Source organism: Lobosporangium transversale (genome assembly GCF_002105155.1).
Source record: "Lobosporangium transversale strain NRRL 3116 chromosome Unknown BCR41scaffold_6, whole genome shotgun sequence".
NCBI lineage: Eukaryota > Fungi > Mortierellomycota > Mortierellomycetes > Mortierellales > Mortierellaceae > Lobosporangium > Lobosporangium transversale.
This window is the reverse complement of record NW_019028984.1, coordinates 273673-293445: the sequence shown is the minus strand read 5'-3', so window position 1 is coordinate 293445 and position 19773 is coordinate 273673. Positions and strand designations below refer to the sequence as shown.

The 19773-nt window shown below is 43.6% G+C and overlaps 4 protein-coding genes across 4 annotated transcripts; 1 reads left to right on the top strand and 3 right to left on the bottom strand.

Moving 5' to 3' along the window:
• Positions 1-62: 62 nt before the first annotated feature.
• On the bottom strand, positions 63-1577 carry BCR41DRAFT_347648 (hypothetical protein). The gene is made up of 4 exons (XM_022023137.1): positions 1538-1577; positions 665-1511; positions 456-638; positions 63-358 (listed from the first exon to the last, which is right to left on the bottom strand). Exons 1-4 carry the CDS (start codon positions 1549-1551, stop codon positions 89-91), a joined length of 1314 nt encoding a protein of 437 aa, XP_021884385.1. The 5' UTR covers positions 1552-1577; the 3' UTR covers positions 63-88.
• A 1298-nt stretch (positions 1578-2875) lies between these two features.
• Positions 2876-3393, bottom strand: BCR41DRAFT_347644 (hypothetical protein; the record flags this gene model as incomplete). Its single annotated transcript, XM_022023136.1, has 2 exons — positions 2999-3393; positions 2876-2975 (listed from the first exon to the last, which is right to left on the bottom strand). Exons 1-2 carry the CDS (start codon positions 3206-3208, stop codon positions 2877-2879), a joined length of 309 nt encoding a protein of 102 aa, XP_021884384.1. The 5' UTR covers positions 3209-3393.
• Positions 3394-8133: 4740 nt separating this feature from the next.
• BCR41DRAFT_318683 (hypothetical protein) lies at positions 8134-15565 on the bottom strand (the record flags this gene model as incomplete). Its single annotated transcript, XM_022021322.1, has 13 exons — positions 15546-15565; positions 13934-15367; positions 13553-13610; positions 13168-13355; positions 12935-13036; positions 11760-12620; positions 11595-11664; positions 11361-11454; positions 11078-11262; positions 10923-11001; positions 10362-10789; positions 9993-10199; positions 8134-8477 (listed from the first exon to the last, which is right to left on the bottom strand). Coding segments are annotated over exons 2-13 (4041 nt in total), but the record flags the coding sequence as incomplete, so codon positions are not given.
• Positions 15566-17686: 2121 nt separating this feature from the next.
• BCR41DRAFT_347638 (SWIB/MDM2 domain-containing protein) lies at positions 17687-19516 on the top strand. Its single transcript, XM_022023135.1, has 5 exons — positions 17687-17912; positions 18193-18338; positions 18487-19005; positions 19094-19163; positions 19306-19516. Exons 1-5 carry the CDS (start codon positions 17879-17881, stop codon positions 19428-19430), a joined length of 894 nt encoding a protein of 297 aa, XP_021884382.1. The 5' UTR covers positions 17687-17878; the 3' UTR covers positions 19431-19516.
• Positions 19517-19773: the final 257 nt, after the last annotated feature.

Sequence of the window (19773 nt, the reverse complement as noted above, 5' to 3'; positions counted from 1 at the left end):
GGCAAAAGATTAGAGAGGATCACAGGAGACGAAAATAAACAGAACTTACAAATTTTTTGTGGGTGTGCCGGCACCCAAATACTTGTGTCTAGCGTCGTGCGCGCTTCGCAGCCGGAGCAGGCGGCTCTTCCGTGGGCTTGTACTTTGCAGGCCTCTCTTGCCTCTCAATTTGAGCAAGACCGATTCTTGCGATGTTTTCCGCCCCTACTGCGTCACGGTCGAAGAATACCTTACATGTCCGGCAATATTTAGAGCGAGGGTACACCGTCTCTAAAAAGCTATCGCAGAGGGGTCGGGGACAGCGGGCGCTGGTGTAAAATTCGTGCGCTCCTACAGCGAAGTGTCCTCGTGCTTTGATCTAAGCGTTTCAAATGGTCAGTCGTTTATTAGCAAGGGTTCTATGGCTTTCCAGCTTTTCTTATTTATTTTTTTTTTTTTTTTAAAAAAAGTCATACCTGTGTGATAAGGTGTCTCGTTATAGCAGTGTGCTTGCTGGGAACTCTTTTACTACTTTCAAAGGACCCTAGGCCGACGACAAGCACTCCTTTTCCCCCGAGTATCTTCAACACTCGCTGTACCGCGTAGTCGAACGTAGCTCGTTGAGCCTTTCGTAGGTCCCATTTTTTTTCAGGTGCCACCTGGACTCGTAGAATTCTTGAAGCACATCCAAATTCTTTGATCCTATTTGTGTCTGGGGCTCCTCGTTCATCCATTGAAAGTACTCATTGTACGTATCCCTTCCAAACACAGGGATGGCGCTCTCAACCTCAATCATTCCTTTTTCACGCTTCCTTTTGTTCAACAGGTGATTGAAGCGGAGGGCGGGGAGGTACAAGAACCTGCTTCTCACCTTTACCGTTTGCCGCAAGTTAGGGTTGTGAGGATCCAGGGAGGAAAACGTAAGGGCGTTAACAATACTAGGATCGCATCCGACGATAGTTGTGGTGTTTGCGGATGGGCACCGCCCTGGTTTGTTGAATGTGAGCTCAACGTTTTCGAGCAGTTTGGAGCTCCTCTTCCAGTTTATGTTTGCATAGTCTTCATCTGTCAGGTCTTCACCGGCTGCCTTTGAACACGTCGTGTTGAGGAATCCCTGAGAAAGCTCCAGTTCTTGCCTGGAGTCTTCTTCATCTACGTCAGACTGCTGCTGTCTCTTCGTCTGGGTTGTGTCATAGGCAAGTAGATTCAGAACTAGACCGTTGGTAGAAATCGTTCCTTTGAGTTTGAACCGAGTTAGATCTTTGTCCTGTGACAGCAAGGATACTTTGTCTCGATATCCAAGAACCATGCGATCACTTCCAATGTCACAAAAGAGAGCCTGTATCAAAACCCCTTTTGTTCCCTGTACACACTCAAACATTGCAGTCTTGGAAGGATTGTTGAGAGGCAGAATACGCTCCAGCAGCTGCTTGGTATCTTCGTTCGCCCAGAGGATGTCAACTAGGGCGTGTTCAGACAGATACACATACCCGGGTGACCAGGGGGACGTAGGAAAGTCTGAGTATTTTTCACTTTTTTGTTCTCCCGCAAAATAAACTCAATGTCGCTCATATCTTCGTTTGTTTTCTCGACATCAAACTAGAAAAAAAGAAAAAAAAAAAAAAAAGAGTCTGAATAAAGAGCATTTGATTGCAGAATATACATGAAAATACCCTACACAAGCTATACCATTGCGTTCCTGTAGTGCTGCCTTAATGATGTCTGTACTTGGCCCATTAGTAGCTCTGACGCTCTTGGAAATGAGATCTTTTTGGGATCAAAGCCTTGCACGTCCCCCAATGTGATGTCTATTTCCTTTATTGGGGAAAGTTCAGTGGTGGCCTTGAAATGTTCATAAGCGAGGAGGTAATGGGGCGTTTCTACCGTCTTTCCTTGTTTTTTTGCCCTCGCGTAAGCTGAATTGGGGCCACCTTGACCACTTAAAAGAAGGGTGGCGAGACGGAAGGAATAGTCATTGCTATCCAAGACCTCGTCCAGTGCCTTTTTCCTCGACCTTGCTGCCCCTGGTAACCGCATGATCCTCTCAATGTCCAAGGCAATCACCCAGTATGCATAGCGGCGTAGTCGGTTGAGGACAACAACTGCCCCTCGGATCTGGTTTGCAATACTATCCCTTTCATCTGCGTCCAGTCCGCCTTTCCTTGCCATGGAGGCCTTAAGGGACCCAATTGTTAAGGCCTTGATAGGATGCTTACTGCTGTAGCTGTGATCAACCTTCGTAGCATCCTTCAAGTTCCTAATTGGTGCACCTTCTTTTTTAGCCCTGTGGGGCTTCTTGCCTTTGTGCTTCCGCTTTTGTTTTTTCTGTTGCTTCTTTTTTGTCTTTTTCCGACGTGGTGGATGCTTAAGGCCCGGCCTATCGTGCTGACGGTAGTTACTGATATCAACTGTGCGCCCATTCAATATGCTCGCCTTGTCAGAAAAGATGGGCCGGAACTGGTTCCTATGTGACCCTTCCGCTGTATAGAATGATGGTGCGCCTCTACATTTTCCAAGAAAGGGACTAACGATTAGTATTGGGGACGTATGGTTTCAAGGCCAAAACTATAGCTTGAGCTTTCTTACGTTCTGCGGCGCTGCGCTCGCCTTTGCTGAGCCACTCTATGGCGAGATCCTTTCCATTGAGTAGACGCTGCTTGAAGTTATCGAACTCATTGTTCAATGGTAACGCTTGGGCCGATGTTTGATGGCCGGAAGTAAAAATGCGGAGAGCTACTCTAAAACGGCCTTCTTCAGAGGCTGCGTTCCTTCCCAACACCTTGCTAGCTTCCCTTAGGTAGTTCCGAAGCATTTTATTGTAGTTCTCGTTCCACGCAACCTTTCGAATTAATCGAAGATTATTAACCGGGCCTAACGTCTCGAGGTTCCTTGAGTAGTCATTGCCTGCGATGGCACAGAATAACACCAGATGCGCGTGTGATGGCAGTCTTAGTGCTTGGATAACGTTGTCTACGTCGTAAACCCCAAACTTCCGTCTACGGTGCGGAAGGGGTCGCACTAGGAAGCAGACTCGTTCGTACGCAAAAAAATCAGAGTCTTGGGATATCACGATCCTATCATTCTCCTCATCATGGCACCCTATGCATGGGTCCGCTTCATATGCACACAGACAGACATCGAAGACAGAGCTAAGGCCTCTTGCCAGCTGATCCCTGTCCTGGACGCTCAGGGTGTGGACTTCTCGAAGACCCTTTTGGATGCGCCTCATGACTTGAGGACGAGTCCATACCCACTCCGAGAATTTCTCTCGAAGGTGCTCATATCGTTCTCCAAAGCATCCATATTTTTTTCTCTTATGGCTTGCCGTTCTGTCCTTGCTTTTTCTTTCTCAGTACAAGGTTCCCCATCAATATGTATAGTCAGATTGTCCGTTATGAAAAGATCCTTTATCACGAGAGCCAGGGACCTTCCTACATCAATGATGGATTCGTTTTTCATCTTTGCATGGACGACTCTGCGGAGGATGTCGTAATAGAACGTATTGAGGAGATCTACATGAACAGAATAGTCAGGATTTGCCGCCAAGAAAGTGCCCACGTCAGTTTCCGAAGGTAAAACCCCGCGATCCGCAACCAGTTTGAAGAAGGACTTCAGCCCCATGGTCAATATCTAAGCGAAAGAGAAAGAAAAAAGGAAAAATGGTGGTGATGAAAAGAAATGAAAAAGAAAAAAAAAGAGCGACAAAGGTATAAAAGGATGAGCTTTTTTATGGTTTAAAGATCCAAAGTGAATAAATAAAGAATATTGAGGGAAAGATACAGGAACAAGTGGCAGTGGTAAAAGGGATGGGACTTTGAAGGAGGAAGACAATGATCCCTTTTTATATCCTGGATTGATGATGAATTTTAACATTGTCTCATATGGTTTTGATATCGATCCTTTGCTTCACAGGCCACATCAATCTTTATTCAGTTCCTTTGTTTGGCTTGGGGTTTTGTCCAAGTCAATAGCAGAGATTGACAAATAAATACAAGCTCTCGCATGAGCGCCGGATTGGAAACAATAGTATTGAGATACCAAAGTGAGCATTCGAAAAAATCATCTCCATATACAGCATACAGTGTCGATGTCGATCTTTTTTACACAATTTTTTTTTTCAGTTTCTTTTGTTTGCACTGGCCCTTGCTTTGTGCTTTGTGAGGAATTTAATGAATAAAAGAAGATTTATAATTTTGAACAGGGGTAATAAATGCATTGACAGATATGACTCGGTGATTATATCCTTGTCAAAGGTAACAACTAAAGAAAAAAAAGTCTTTTTTATCAGAGAATGGCTTCATATGATGCTCTTTGCTCCAACAGCCCCAGTACTATTGCGTTAAAACAGAGATATTCGTTGACTCTCAGATTCCGGCATCAATGGCGGAGATAGGAGTGATGTAGTTGCATGCGCTTATTGCTTGGAGTAAAAGCTATCTAAGCACCCTTTCTTACTGGACGGTGCCTTGTTAATGGTGATATTGCGCAGCGCCTTGTGGATGGAGGGAGAGCAGAAGCGAGAGTGGTGGTTTTTGGCGGTCGTTTGGTGTGTGTATGTGTGAATTTGATAGTTGATACCAATTGCCAAAACATATGCATCTAGAAATACAGAAGCGAGATTGATACCGACGCGTTTGATCCTTTCCTAGGGATTGTTATAACCATGGAATGATTGTGGAGTGGCCACCAAAATAAAGTTTGTTTGGAGGCACCAATGGAAAACGCTTGTATTTTGAACAAAAAAAGACGCCACGATGTAAAATGTGTTTATACATGTACAGAAACCAAAGAGATGCTTCAGCTGCTTATTCGTGCACACAGTGATTGACGAACAAAAAAGGAAACAAGATTTGCGAAACAATAAAAAAAAAAGCCCGCGATGAAAGAAGGCAGACAACAAATAAACACAGCAACTGTTTGCCCACATACATTTTTTTCACCGTTGTGTCTGTATCTCTTCTAAGCTTTCTGTCTGGCCATTTAACACAAGGAACCCTCAGAAAAAGAAATACCTCGCATGATTGGTGCCAGGTCTGAAAACAACAGTAATGCAATGCTGTACGTGGAAGATAGGGTCTAGAAACTATACCATTGATCACAACTGCTGCTCATGCTCTCTTGCCAAGGACTTGAACAGGCTTACCAACCCCTTCTTCCTTGCTCTCATAACCGCTCACATCCTTTCGATGCATTCTTTCGCCGTTTATGTCCACTACATCTGAACCACATACAGTTCACCACTCACTCCAACAGAGATATTTGTATCACCTTGGGTATGATATGTTGCTGTGGCTCCCTCTGGTTTCAACAGGCCCAACAAACTCTATTAGCAGTGCTTACCAACCCAGATACATCAAGGGAACGCAAGAAGACGAGCAAGCAAACGATGTGACAAATCAAGTCTTGCCGGGCTGTACAGGAAAAGATCAAGTTAGTCAAGCTCCATGGTGCGGTAGAATGAATCAACTCAGATTGCCCTCCTTTCAAGTCGAGACTACGGCGGCGAATATTATCACTGCTATATTACACCTGTCAATAAATAAACGATACAATGGACTCCCAAGCGGATGCTAGGGTCATGAGAAAGTCTTCAAGAGTTTTTTTATTTGCACAAATAAAGAAGCCAGGATAGCTCCATGACAATTTAGTTTTCGGTCATTTATTTCGACATCGAAATAAAATTTCAAGACAATGCCCATGGATTGCTGGATTTTTAGCCCATTTATAATGGCAAATTTGCCCTTGTGACGGACGAAGTTTTTCCCTCCTCATTATTTTTTATTGGGATATAATTTACATACAAAAGATGAAGGTGCACTCTGTTGTAAATGGCCACTATAATTGTATACACGTATATATATACATGGATTTTTGTTTTTACATCCAATGGTTCAGCTTCACAGGGAATACAGGGGAAGGTGATCCTGAGATATTAGTGGTTGTTGTTGTCGCCATATTAGCTACAGTGGCTGAAGTAGAAGCTGTGGTTACTGAGGCCGCCGCCGCCGCCGCCGCCGCTGCTTGTGCCTTGGCAACAACATCTGCTGCAGACGCAGAAGCCGGCACTGGCGTAATGATAGCAGGGCCAGCGCCAGAAGCGGTTACAACACTATTCGCGATACCATGGACTATACTCAGATTAGCAGTAGTCACTGGGATAATTCCAGCCCCAACTTCAGCTCCACTCTCATTTCCAGTACCATTCATTGACATCGGATTATGGTCTGGCTCTGTCGTCGGTGAAGGCTCACATGGGTGCAAGTAAGGAGCGAAAACCTCCTTTGGAGAGTGGATCTGCTGCTGCTGCTGACATTGATCCAAGTTCGCTGGCGTCAATCCATGCACTTGGGCTGGCACTTGAACAGGGACTTGGACTGGCAATGGAACTGGTGCCTGTGCTACGGGGACTTGCACTGAAACCTGCACCGGTAGCTGCATTGGTTGTGCTGATAGAGATGACAGTAGTTGCTGCTGCTGCTGCTGCTGCTGCTGCTGCTGCTGCTGCTGCTGTTGTTGTTGTTGTTGCTGTTGATGTTGCTGTATCTGGTGTTGCTGTTGCTGTTGTTGTTGCAGTTGCTGAATCTGCTGAATCTGCTGAATTTGCTGGATTTGCTGGATCTGTTGGATCTGTTGAATCTGTTGGATTTGCTGAATCTGCTGAATCTGCTGCATAACAGCTTGGTGGTGTTGTTGCTGTTGTTGCTGTTGTTGTTGCTGTTGCTGTTGCCATATGAGTTGGGTATGTGGGTCTAGTAGAGTGCCATTCACTACAGTCGGCCACGGCGCACCATTCATTACTTCACTAGCTCCTACTACAGTTGCAGCTGGAACTGGAGCACTAGCAACAGTAGAAGTTCTAATCCCGGCACTTGCTGACCCAGTAGCAGCTGTAGTTACAAAAGTCGACGGTGTCGAATGAATAATGTGATCGTGGATGGCAGAACCGCCAGTGTGAACAACTGCCGATGTTGCTGCCGCATTGGCCGCTATGGCTGTAATCGGCTGGATTCCTGACAAGGCTGCAGCCATCGTCGCGTTCATGTTCAGTCCGTTCGTGGAGACCGACATCGACGTGGACCCTAAACCTGTTGCTGTTATTGGTGGTAGCGGTGGCAGTGCCGCCAATCCAGGTGTCGGTATAGCTGCAGCCGATGCTAATGGAGATGGCGTGATAGTTGGTCCAGTTGAGTTCGGAGATGTAACCAACATCATCGGTGCTGACACTAGTCCTCCTCCAGTCGCTGCTGCTGCTGCAGCGGCAGCAGCAGCAGCAGCCTGGTAGCTAGCTGATAGAGATGACGAAGAACTAGCTTTGCAAAGCACGTGTCCTCCATATGTATTCAAATGTCCATTAACGCCAGCTTCACTGTTACTGTGATTTTTACCGAATCCATGATGGCTACTGCTATGTTGCATAGGTTGTGTCCCCGACAAGCCGGTGAAAACACCTGTTGTCGCTAATGATGTTGCGGGAACTATTGGTGTGGATATTGGAGATGACACAGATGCTGCCGAAGAGGGTACAGTTGCCATCATAATATTCGTGGACTTGATATTCCCTCCGCCTCCAACTTTGGAGCTTTCGTCCTGCAAAGTATTTTCGCGAATCAATGCTAGTCCACGTAATGCGGCAGGCGATAGCTCCGGCTCACGCTTGGGATGTGCAGTTAGTTTTGGAGCTGGTGCCTTTTCAACAACAGCTGCAACGCTAGCATTAGCAAGGATGGATGTCCCTGTGGGTGTCGATGTGACAGCGAGAGGCAATGGAGGAGGAGTGAGACCAACAGCGTTGGTGATTCCTATTGGCGCCGAAACATGGCCTGCCGAGACCATGGCCTCAACTGTCGAGGTTACAGCTGTGGTACTGGGAACTCCAACAATGGGGTGGTTCTGTGGTAGTGCTTCCTCAGGTGGGGGGACATATGCAAGGGTGCTCGCCTCAGCATCACCAATCACACAATAATGACGGACCATTGCTACCAAGTCCTTTTGCATCAGTGGCTTGGTAACATAGCGTTCCATACCGGAGTTGAGGCATGCTTTGCGTGCTGTTTCCTGGATGTCTGCCGAAACTGCTACAAGAGGCAACCGTGGAACTGGCCCTTTGACTTCAGCAGCGTGTTCTCTTTCAAGTGCTCGGATCTGTTGCGTTGCTTGTACACCATCACAGTTAGGCATGTGGTGATCAAAGAAGCCCAGAGTATAGTATCCTCGCGGATGAGATTTAAACAGGTTCAAGGCATCCGCACCATCGTTCGCGCATGAAATCACAAGTCCAAAAAGAGCTAACTGCTTTGATAGAACCTTTTGTGCAATCAAATTGTCTTCAGCTAAAAGAATACGCATGCCTGCAATCCTGTTAGCTTCCTCCAGCGATAATGAGATCTCGGTCGCTTCCTCGGTCACTAACTTGGATGTCTTCGCAGGTTTGGGTGAGTTAGAACGAAGTTTGCTGCTTTTCCCATTCGCTGTTGCAGCCATCTTTTGTTTCAGCGAAGCTTTTGCTTTGGTTACTGGCTTTTCCTTTTCTTTCTCTTTCTCCTTCTCCTTCACCGTCTCTTCTTCTATTTCGGCGTCATCTTCTTTGTCCTTGCCACTAGATTGTCCTTGTTCTTTCGTGAGTTCTATTTCATCCCCTTGATTCATTTTGGCCTCTAGTTCTGGACTAGCCTCAGTTTCAGCTTCATTATTAGCTTCCTTAGTATCAGCTGGTTCTCTCATCTCCATGTCATTAGGAGCGGGTGGCAATAGTTCAGGTAAAGTTTCCTTCTCTATGACTGTTGTAATTACCATTTCTTCGCCATGCTCTTTGTCGTTTTTTTGTACATCATTCTTCATCTCCTCGAGCGCCTTCTCATCAGGTTCCTTCTCACCAGATGTCTTTCCCTCGGACGTCTTCTCTTCGGGCGAAATTAACTCCTCTAATAGTACTTTCGTCGCATCATTATCTGGAGTAGACTGAGTGAACAAATCTGTTATCTCTGCAAGACTTTGACTGATTGTCTTTTGCTCCTGGGCCATACTCAGGAAATGAGTACCACTGTCGACATTAGGAAGGTCCGGCCTGACAGGGGCCTCTTCAATGGTGATGATAGCTGGCGTAATCGGTTGAGGCATTTGAATACCAAGAGCCTCTTCTAGAGTTGAGACCATAGGCGCTGAAGGACTACGAATCATAGTCGAGGGCAAAGCAACTGGAGGAACAGGGGCAGAGATTGTGGGCGAAGACACAGGCGCCGATGCCATATTTGGAGCTGGGGTCGTTGTTATAATAGGACTCGAGGGTGTAGCACCCGATGTGACGCTCCCCCCACCAGCACTAGCGGTTTTTTTTACTGTTTGTGCACCGTGGATTCGCGTAGAGTCGTCAAGGACTTCTACAAAAGCGCGTAGGAGCTTGAGTCGCCGGATTGGCTTGGAGATGCAAGTGATACGTAGACTGTTAAGCTTCTCTGGGCTCAGGCCGGGGACTTCGCAGGTGGAGGCAAGTGTCGAGCCCGAATAGTTATTATATGCCAAGTTTGAGCCACTGTTCTCAACCCGCAATGAGACTGACTGACTCAGTGCAGGCCTCTTCCTTCCAACAGCTAATGAACTGTTAGAAGATGAATGCGGTAGCTGGAGTGAATGAGCACGTCGGACGAAATCTGTATTGGGTGTATATAAGAGAACAAAATGTACATTGTTGAGGTTGGGTCTAGCTTGCAGCTCAAGCATCATTGTGTATTCTGGATCATATTTTGGGAAGTCCCAGCACACAAAGTCGAACCGAATTCCATTCGTAACAGACTCCTCAAGACGACTGGCTGCAGCGGATGGTGTATTAGCAACCTCTGTATTAAAGTCTGAAAGATAAGACTGTAAGGTGCTGACAGTCATCTGACTAGTGGAAGCAATCAAAATACGGGGCGTTCCTAGAGTTCGTGTGATACGTTTGATCTCTTTTGTAGAATCGCCAAGCTCTACTTCCGGAACAGGTTTCATCGGGCTTTCCGGTGGTGCACATGGCTCACACTGGATCATGAACCAGAATGTGGAGCCCTTTCCTGGGGTGGAAAAGAGATCAATACGGCCCTTCATCAGCTTCACCAACTGGCGGCAGATAGAAAGGCCCAGACCAGATCCCCCGTACGGCCTCGTGGCGCTTCCGTCCACCTGAGAGAATGGAGAGAACAACATCTTTTGCTCCTCTGCGCTAATTCCGATGCCAGTGTCTTCAACTGTGAATACAAGTTTGATTGATGTCTCGCTCAACGGTTCTGGCGATGAAAAGCGGCCGGAGTTTGGTGGGCGTGAATCAGATGGGTCCTGCCTTCCATTGCTTTTTCCATGCATAAAGTAGAACTTGTCGTTTTCGATCTCTTCTGCCAAAGTGGCTGTACCATTCTCAGTCACTGCGGCCATCTCTGCATCCCGATCATAGACTTCACATCGTACAATGACGTGACCTGCGTGCGTGAATTTGATGGCATTGCCTACTAGGTTTAGCAGAATCTGCTTGAGTCGATTGCAGTCCCCAACTAGAACCTCTGGAACATTGTCAGCCTTAATAAATGCAAGTTCCAATGACTTTTGTGCCGCTAACGATTCTACAATGTCTTCAACTTCATCAAACACGTCCTGCAAGTCAAAAGGTGAAGCTTCCAGAGTAACTTTTTCGGCTTCCAATTTGGAAAAATCCAAAAGATCATCAATAATGAGCAATAATTTCTCGCAGCTAGCTTTAGCAGTAAATACGCATTCTTGTTGTTCTTCGTCCAGGTTGGAGTACCCTAATAGACTCAACATCCCATGGAACCCTGAGAACGGACTGGAAGGATGTTGTAGGAGAGATGAAAAAAATGTAATAATAATAATATAAAAAGAAAGCTGACATGTCAATCTATCCGCATAAAATGATTCATATGATACAACTGTATGGGCGCTATCTGTATGAAGCTTACGTTCGTAGCTCATGGCTCATGTTGGCAAGGAAATTTGATTTCTTGTGTAACTCAGCCTTTTGTGCCAGGTACAAGTCATCTATGTATACAATACTATGTTAGATACCTTCGTTTTCGCTTCTTTTTAAATATACATGTAAGTTTAATATACTCACCAATATCAATAGTGACTCCGATCCACTTCAGGATGACTCCGCTGTGGTTCAACACGGGGACAGCACGGGAAAGGTGCCAACGATAGACGCCATCATAACGCATCAATCTAAACTCGCAATCTTTGTACACACCCGTTTTGTAGCTCTGCGATACCTCCTTTTGGAATGAGGCGACATCATCAGGACTATTTGAAGTATTAAGGCCAGAACGTATCAATAACCAATATTCACAGAAGTTATTAACGTGATTTGGTGAAATCCAGTGGTATTGTCTCAAACATACTGCATAGCACTGAGCCATCGGTCACTTGTACGGGCATCTCCTGGAAGCCCAGTAAAGTCAAACCAAGATCGGGAGAGGTAACGCCGGCTCACAACTATCATGAAAATTTAGCAAATAGGAAGAAAAGCTAGATTAATTGAGATACGAGGGTTATACAGGAAAGGTCAAGAAAGCCATCGCGTTTTTTTTTTTTTTTTTTTTTTTTTTGTTTTGTTTCTGCTTTCGCTTTCGTACTATCATCCCTCTCAGCCGCCCAAACAAAGCATGGTAGTGCTTCCATCCACGAGAAGACCTCATGTTCATTCTAGAACATTGTTAGAGGATTAAGGTATCCTTTGATTAGTTAAAGTCTAACAAGGTTGGCAAAGGATATAAAGCAGAAATGGTAATAGATGGTACCTTCTGGATCCTGGCAAATGTATCCTCCAGGACGCGATTTCTCTGTGTTGCATGAGATAGTAGCTTCTCCAGTCCCGACACCTTTTCGCAATGCAATAATGGTGTCGCAAGCCTTTGACAGAATAGAACCAGCATGTCCTGTTCACGCTTCTTGAAATAAAACCGAGGATGCAGGTGATGAAGATAGATTGCCCCCAAGAGTGTTGAGATCCCTGTTTGCACCGCAATAATGGGTACACAGGCAATTGTTGGTAATTGAGACCGACTCCCCAGAGCAGTTGAGAAAATAGGCTCCTGAGTATCTAAAGCTTTACGTAATAGTACTGGCATATGATCCCGTCGCTCCGAAAGATCTGTCCAAATCAATGTGGGTTGTGTTGCCCCCACTTGATACTTATCTTCCACGATTGCCCAGGCTCCGCCATTGGGAAGATGCTCATCTTTCTGCCATAGGATAATTGCCATTTCTTCTGGTGGATGACCCACCAATAAATTATCTAACGCGTGAGAAATCGCGCGGAGCAATTCCTGCAAATTGGAGATATGCGCTAAAGCCAACACTGATTCGAGCACAAACGCACGATCTTCATGTGAAATATTGTTGTTAGTGCCACCGCTATTTTTCCCATTGCTTCCATTACTGCTAATGCTATTATCAGCACTATTGTGATTAGATCCGGAGAATCGGGTTGAGAACGAGCCTATATCATGATCTTGACTTGTATGGGTGGATGTAGATTTGAAGGAGTAGTTAGAGTTGGTGGGCGAGGATGGTCGCGCTGTGGTAGACGAAGAATATGAGGAGAACGATGTTCCCTGTATCTGAAGGCCTTTATTGGCTGTCAAACTTCTGTTGAGTGCCTAATAAAAGCAGAGAAGAAGGATGTAGAATGATGTCAGTAAAGCAAATAGAAATATAAAATACATAATTGAATAAGACCAGTTTGGGGATGGTTGATATGAATTTATAAATCCAAGAAAGCATTTGGAGTGTGAGTATAAAGAGTGCAAAATGAAGCAGTCTTGAGAAAGTAGAAGGGAGGATCTTCAAAGAAAGGCTTCTTTCGTATTGTAGCTTTTTACGATGTCAAACAATTACAATTGCATCCTATTATCATTTCTGTCGTTCTAATCTCTAGACGCTATCATTTTGCTATACGCTACATACTCCCTACCTTAGATTCAGCATCCTTCTTCAGCGCTTCATGTTCCTGGTCTTTGATAGCCGTCAACTCTTTTCTAACCTGAACCATGCTCGAGAATCTGTCCTTAGAACTCTGTTTCACATGAAATTGCATTCATTTTCGCACGAGTTTGTTAATCTCCTTCCTACTCATAACTTAATCAAGAACATCAGATTGAAAATCGTAACAGAAGCACTCGGAAATTGAGGTGTTTCATGGCTTACCTTGGCTACCATTCTTAAGATGACATTGGCCAGTAACGCAGGTGTATTTGGATGAGCAGACACTCGTTCTGAAAATGTTGCTCCAAACCCTGATGCGACTGCATCTAATTCTTCTGCGATGGCCCCAGGATTTAAGTCCCCTGGCTGAAATGTTGTGTATGAAGCCCATAAGTAGTAAAACATGACACCTATGAGAGATGACATATGGCAATGATGTAAACAGATGCCCAAAGCACAAGAAATTAATTAAAATCGAATGTAGATCCCCTCTGTGAGAGACTACGGAGATGCATATGCAGACAACAAAAAAACAAAACCACACGAGGTCAGCCAGTATTCTTTCTGCCCATTTCCAACATGGACACTCTTTGTTGTTGAGCCGTACCGAGAGAATAGATATCTATTTGGACAGGAAGAACACACCCAGAAGGTGAATGCAACCCCTAATATATGCAATAAAAGAGAATGTTTTATTTAGTGTCGTTCAGTAACCCATCCCTTAATGTCAAATATGCCTGCTCTGGTAAAAAAAAGCTTGCCAGACTGAATTATTAGTCTAATTGTCTTTTTCTCCTTTTTCTTTTCCGTCTGTTTCACCAATGTGATCTTTCAGGTCAAAATGTCAGCAAAAAAAAAAAAAAAAAAATGCACGATGCACTATGACCAGATTGCCTTGCATAAGGGTGTCTGATGCAGGAAAAAGTAGAAATGGGCATCACAGGAAGTAAACACAAAAAACCACAAAGGATAAAAAAGCTGGCCCTACCTGGGGAATATGCAGTAGGAAGTGCTGCTTGACAGGCATGGGTTGGAAAGTTGGTCCAGAAACCCCTCCAGGAGAAGGAGTCGTCGCTTGAGATGATGATGTAGACAAGGGCGAAGAGGACATGCTGGATGATGGCGATGAAGATGATGACGATGAAGATGAAGGAGTGACAGCTGGAGAAGAGGAGGATGAAAATAGGAACGAACGCTTGAAGCGTGCGACGCGTGAAGTGATGGCGTCGTGGATGACAGCGCCATTAGTACTAGTATAGGGTGGTAAATTGAGGTCTAAAGGCGAAAAGAGTGTAGGATCAATAACAGATCCGATGCTTGGACCCGACTCTGGCATTGCTATTGCTGTGTTGTTTGTTCCAGCTTGACTAGGTCCAGCAACAGTGAATGAAGTGGAGCTAAGATCATTGAAGGAGGACTGAGAATGCTCGCGGAGGTGTGTGCAGTCAAGGACAAGTGAGTATCTCCTTTGTTTCCCTGTCCGCCAAGAGCTATGGCTTTTACTGGCACTATTGCTGCTAGTACTGCTTGGATGTGTCTGGTGACTATAGTGTAGCGAGGGAGTAGTAGTAAGACCTTTACTCAAAGTATGATCCATTTCCGGCTTGGATGTTGCGGAGGCGGAAGCTTGAGATGAAGCAGTTTTGCTGTTAGCAAGGTTGCTGCTACTGCTGCTGTTACTGTTATTGCCGTTGACATGGCTATCAGTAGACTTCATAGACGATGACTCTTCCCAGCGGAACGACGTGGGGCAAAGTTGTCCATGGATAAGCCCGTTTTGATGAAGCGTCTCGAGTAGAGTAGATGCTTCAACACAAAAGTCAATAAATCTACTCATATCAAACTGGCGAACCCTCTCATGTGCATGCTGTGATACGGAAGCAGATGTATTGGTAGTGTTGTCAGCTGTCATATTTATGATTGCTGCTGCTGTATCTGGATCCCATTCAGCATTTACAACAGGGTCCATGGGATAAAGTGCCTGGGATTGAGGATATTGAATAAAGTACTGGTATTGTTGCTGCTGTTGCTGTTGTTGCTGTTGTTGTTGTTGCTGTTGTTGTTGCTGCTGTTGTTGCTGCTGAAGGAAAAGGAAGTTTTGGTACTGTTCCTGAGCTAAGGTAGCATTGTTATTGTTGATATCACTCTTAGACTGTGGTGGTGTAGGAGACGGTGCGCGTGAAGTAGGCTGTCTTAACTGTTGCTGTTGCTGTTGCTGTTGTTGATGTTGGTGCGATAGTAGCAGTTGTTGTTGTAAGAGCAGCTGTTGTTGTTGTAAATATTGCGAAGGAAGGAGCATAACTTGTTGTTGTTGTTGGTGTTGTTGGTGTTGTAGTAAAAGTGTATCGTTGTGAGCAGTGATGGCGACAGCAATAGCAGGCGGTTGGTGCAAAGCTTCCGTGGATTCGGACATGTTATTATGCTAAAGTGTATGTGAGAGAGTTGTGTTTCTGTTGAGGATTAAAGTAAATAATCAAAAGAAGACTATGATAAATGGGAGGGACACCATAGACATAATAAGAGTGAGATGGTGACAACCCAACAGGCAGGGAACCAACAAAACAAAAAATAAAACTGTGCCTGAGTTTTAGTGAGTTTACCTGCAGTGCTTATTGTCAACAATGTACTTGATGAATGAAGAAAAAAAAAAAAAAAAAAAAAAACAAGAAAGAAAAGAGGGAATGACAGAATGAAAAAGAGAGAGAGTAATTGAATGAGAAGTAAATTTGAAATGTGAATTTGCTTCATATTCTATCATGGAGGTTGTAATTGTTTGTGCTCAACGTGTTTGTCGTTTTTAGTTTTGAAATGACATGGCAAAGCATGGCATGGCAAAATATACACATTTAACTCCTGTCCTTGTAAGAATGCGTTCACTCATTTTTTCTTTTTTTGTGTCCCCAAGTATGCAGCGAGAGCACCATGCAAAATGCAACACTGCATCTGCATTTGCCGATATGCGCCTTCAAAGACAAAAAAAAAGAAAAAGACGGCTTATAAAAGCAAAGGAAATCGCATCAATGACAAATAGACGAATAGCCTTGTTTTATTATATTGGTGTTAGGCTAATCTCTTAGGCTCTTTGTCTTTTTTCAATTCCAGATCTTGGATCGCAAAAAAAAAAAAAAAGAGGACTTGTACCACTGTCTGCTTTGCTATTCAAGTCCTCGAGAATGGCTAAACTAAGCTCACCAACAAAAAAAAATGACAATAACAATAATGATAATAATAAAAACACATCACTGCAATCGTTGTGAGCATCATAGGGTCAAAGACAAGATGGTAAGAGATAGGGGAGATATTGTTTGGTAAAAGGCAAATACACATGATGCCATGTCAAACTTTCCGCTCTTTGAAAACTATCAAGTATCCAACACATAGCCACCAACACCTTTTCTCTTCATTTCCTTCTTAGAGTCCGTGTCCGATTACATTCCTGCACAATCTCAAGCTTTTAGTAAGAGAATTGGACTAAATAGGCACTAGAACGAACGACTGCGATCGTTTGTGCCCGGATAGAAGATATATACGGTTAGTGTTGCACTGGCGCATGTGTCGATCGTTTTATTACTGAAAATATCGCTATCAAAAGAATGGCTCTGCGACTAGGTCATCCACGTGTCCATTCTTTTAATATTTTTACCGTGCAACTTTTGCAAGTTCTTCTCTTGAAGGATACCGAACATCGACATTTTCATAAAGCGCGGACGTCCTAATACAATAAATAGGTTTATAACAAGCTGTGCATTGTCCCTACTCCTTGTTCTCCACTCCCTGTCCCTATTTTATTACTATTCTCGTTTTTCTCCTCAAGAGTACATCCTCAGAATATTGTGGAAACTAACTATTAGCTAAGATAACAAGGGACAAGAAAAGAGCCAGGGACACTATGATGTTTTAATGCATATTTGACTTGAGAAGTGGTACTAATAACAGGTCAGAATTTCATTGAGAAATTCAAAACGTATTGCAATATTTTTTTTTGAAATGTCCCCAGAAGCCGACAGTTCCTTGTTAGTTCCACGCACCGACTCATCTAAATCAAAGCGGGGTGAAGCGCCTCTCGAACTTTCTCTTTTCTCCTTTTCGCGTTTGTTATTAAAAAACCGCGCAAACAATGACGACACGATTTTTTTATTTTTTTTTCCTTTCACCAATCGAGGGTCTCGCCCTCGAATTTCCCATCCAGATCCTGACATGTATGAAATTAAAAAGGTTGAAGCAGATTGGCCAGATTGACCAAATATTTATTCTCCCCCTCTCGAAAGACTTCTTCGCGCTCCACCATTTGCTATTCGAATGAATAGGAAAATGAGGCAGTGTGGGTTCCTGTAAACAACAATCAGTATTGTATATTATATATATAAATGTATATATACGTCTGCTAGCATTCCGATTAACTACGATGCCTAATTCTCATTTGAAAATATACCACCGACATGTGAGACATGAAATGCTTCAAAGAGCCAAGGGGATATTTCTACTTAGTAGACCGTGCATAACAAGTTTTTCCTCAAGGATTCTTGTCATTATTGTTTAAAGTGTGGTATCGCCCATCAGCAACCACAAACTACTGTACTCTCCTGCAATCCTTGTGCTTAGCCCAATCCCAACTGATCAAACATCTCCTCACGGGTCAGGTTGGGGCAATTTTGCACGTGTTGTGAGGCAAAACAATTATTGCAGCCACATTTGAGGGGCATGTAGAATACCAAAGCACGCTTTTTTTAGCACAGCTCTTCTCCACATTGCTTCATCAGTAATTGAATCGACATTCTTTGGTCAACTTTTGTGTGAAAGTTCAAGAAGCACTTTCCACATTAAAATAATAATAATAATAATAATAATAATAAAACAGCTCCAATACTTCAAAACCTCAGTATAAATACAAAGATACCTTTCCATTTTTTGGTTAATTGATTTCCAACCCAAGATGAGCGTGGACATTTACCGTGCCAAAGTGGAAGGTAATTACTGTAGGAAAGAAGTTAGCCTTGTGAATAGGAATGTCTCTTGATGGGCAATAATAATCATTTCTTCTTGCCTCGATTCATTACGCCTCATCATGGTGATAATGCAATTGAAGCACTAGTAATACGATCGACAGGCTGTGTGTACTAAACCCCACTATCATCGCCTTCATTGCTTCGCCATGCTTGATGATCCTTCAACGCTTTGGTGTATGACATACATCTTGGCTCGATTTTAATACATAATAAATAACCAATATTGATCGTATTGATTTAGAACTTATCCGCCAGGCTGATATCACCACCGTATCTGCACGTAAAATCAGGAAACAGATAGAGTCTCTCACTAATACTAGTCTTGAGGATGTGAAGAAGGACTTTGATGACATGGTTATGGAAATATACCAACAGATCACGGACGATGTAAGATTTTTATGTTCAACCTCTCCTGTCCTTTGTATGCTCCCTTACCCTTTTTTTTTTTTTTTCTTTGAAAGCATGGATCGGAATTTTCCTTTTGCCAAAAAAAATCGAATTTACTAATGAATCGATGTTTCACACTGTGAACCAGATCGAGCGTGCTGTACTGAATGGTGCCACGCCTGAATCAAACGGCAATCGTTATCAACAACAACAGCAGCAGCAGCAACAGCAGCAATTGCCGCCACAGACAATTGCCTTCGGAGTATCTCTCCCTCCAACATCATACATGCCTCCTAAACCAAATCCAGTGCCAGCATCAGCACTTACATCAGCCATTGCTTCGGAGGATGGTTCTGAGGACGGCGACGATGTAGGAGGTGAATCAGACGCATCGTTCTCATCTGTAGAAGAGGACAAAGGATCAGCAACTAAGAAACTTAAGACTTCATCTTCATCAAAGAAAGTAAAAGTGAAATCAAAGTCTAAGGCCAAGCCGTCAAAGGCATCATCAAAAAGGTCTACAGATGATAAATCCAAGCGTAAGACACCGACAAATAAGGATGGTACGCCCAAAGTTAATAACTTCACACGTCCCATGCTCATCAGCCCCACGCTGCACGATGTCATCGGGCATGCAGGAGAAATCGGTCCCTCCGGAAAAGTTGAGGTAAACACTAACTTTTCCCTCCTTTTTGATATTAAATTATATAGGATTTTGTATATCTAACATTTAAACTTCACTGTTTCTTTTATAGATGTCTCGACCCGAAGTCGTTAAGCAAATTTGGGTTTATATTAAAGAGAACAACCTTCAGGCACCTAATGGTAAGCTATTCTTATATATTACTTTATCAATTCCTTCTGAAGCATTGGTTCCTCATCCATTGTGTTTCCTTCTCTTCTCTTCTCTTCTCTTCTCTTCTCTTCCCTCCCTTTTTTTTTGGGTGGATGGGACCTCAACTGCTAGACAAACGCCTGATCAACTGTGACAGTAAACTCAAGACACTATTTGATGGACAAGACCAAATTAGTTGCTTCACTATGAACAAGTATATTGGCAACCATCTTACAAAACCTGAGCAGACAGCATGAGAAAAAAAAGAAAAAAAGACTTGTGTATGACTAGTTTTTGTGAAGAAATCGGGGCATTGGTTGTAGCATTCATTTAGTAAATAGTGATAGAAAAAAAAAAAAAAAAAAAAAAAAAAAAAGGCGAGGCGTATAATTTTTTATTTTTGTAAAATAAAGTTTTTCAATTGTTCAATGATCTCTTACAAAAAGTCATTAATCAAGAATAGCGAAATATAAAAAATTGTCACTTGCCAAGGTATATATATGCCATCCCCCACTGTAAAAATGGTTATTGATACTACGAAAATTCATATTAATCTTTGCCACCTCTAAATAGACATGATGACTTTGCTGATCGCTTTTC

What these genes read in the sequence shown, in the direction of transcription:
- BCR41DRAFT_347648 (XM_022023137.1), bottom strand. An exon ending in TAGGATCAAAGAATTTGGAT is followed by an intron (nt 639 to 664) that starts GTGCTTCAAGAA and finishes CTACGAGTCCAG; the next exon opens with GTGGCACCTGAAAAAAAATG. An exon ending in CGAGACACCTTATCACACAG is followed by an intron (nt 359 to 455) that starts GTATGACTTTTT and finishes TGAAACGCTTAG; the next exon opens with ATCAAAGCACGAGGACACTT.
- BCR41DRAFT_347638 (XM_022023135.1), top strand. Translation starts at nt 17,879, where the DNA reads ATGAGCGTGGACATTTACCGTGCCAAAGTGGAAG. An exon ending in GTCCCTCCGGAAAAGTTGAG is followed by an intron (nt 19,006 to 19,093) that starts GTAAACACTAAC and finishes TTTCTTTTATAG; the next exon opens with ATGTCTCGACCCGAAGTCGT. An exon ending in CAACCTTCAGGCACCTAATG is followed by an intron (nt 19,164 to 19,305) that starts GTAAGCTATTCT and finishes CTCAACTGCTAG; the next exon opens with ACAAACGCCTGATCAACTGT.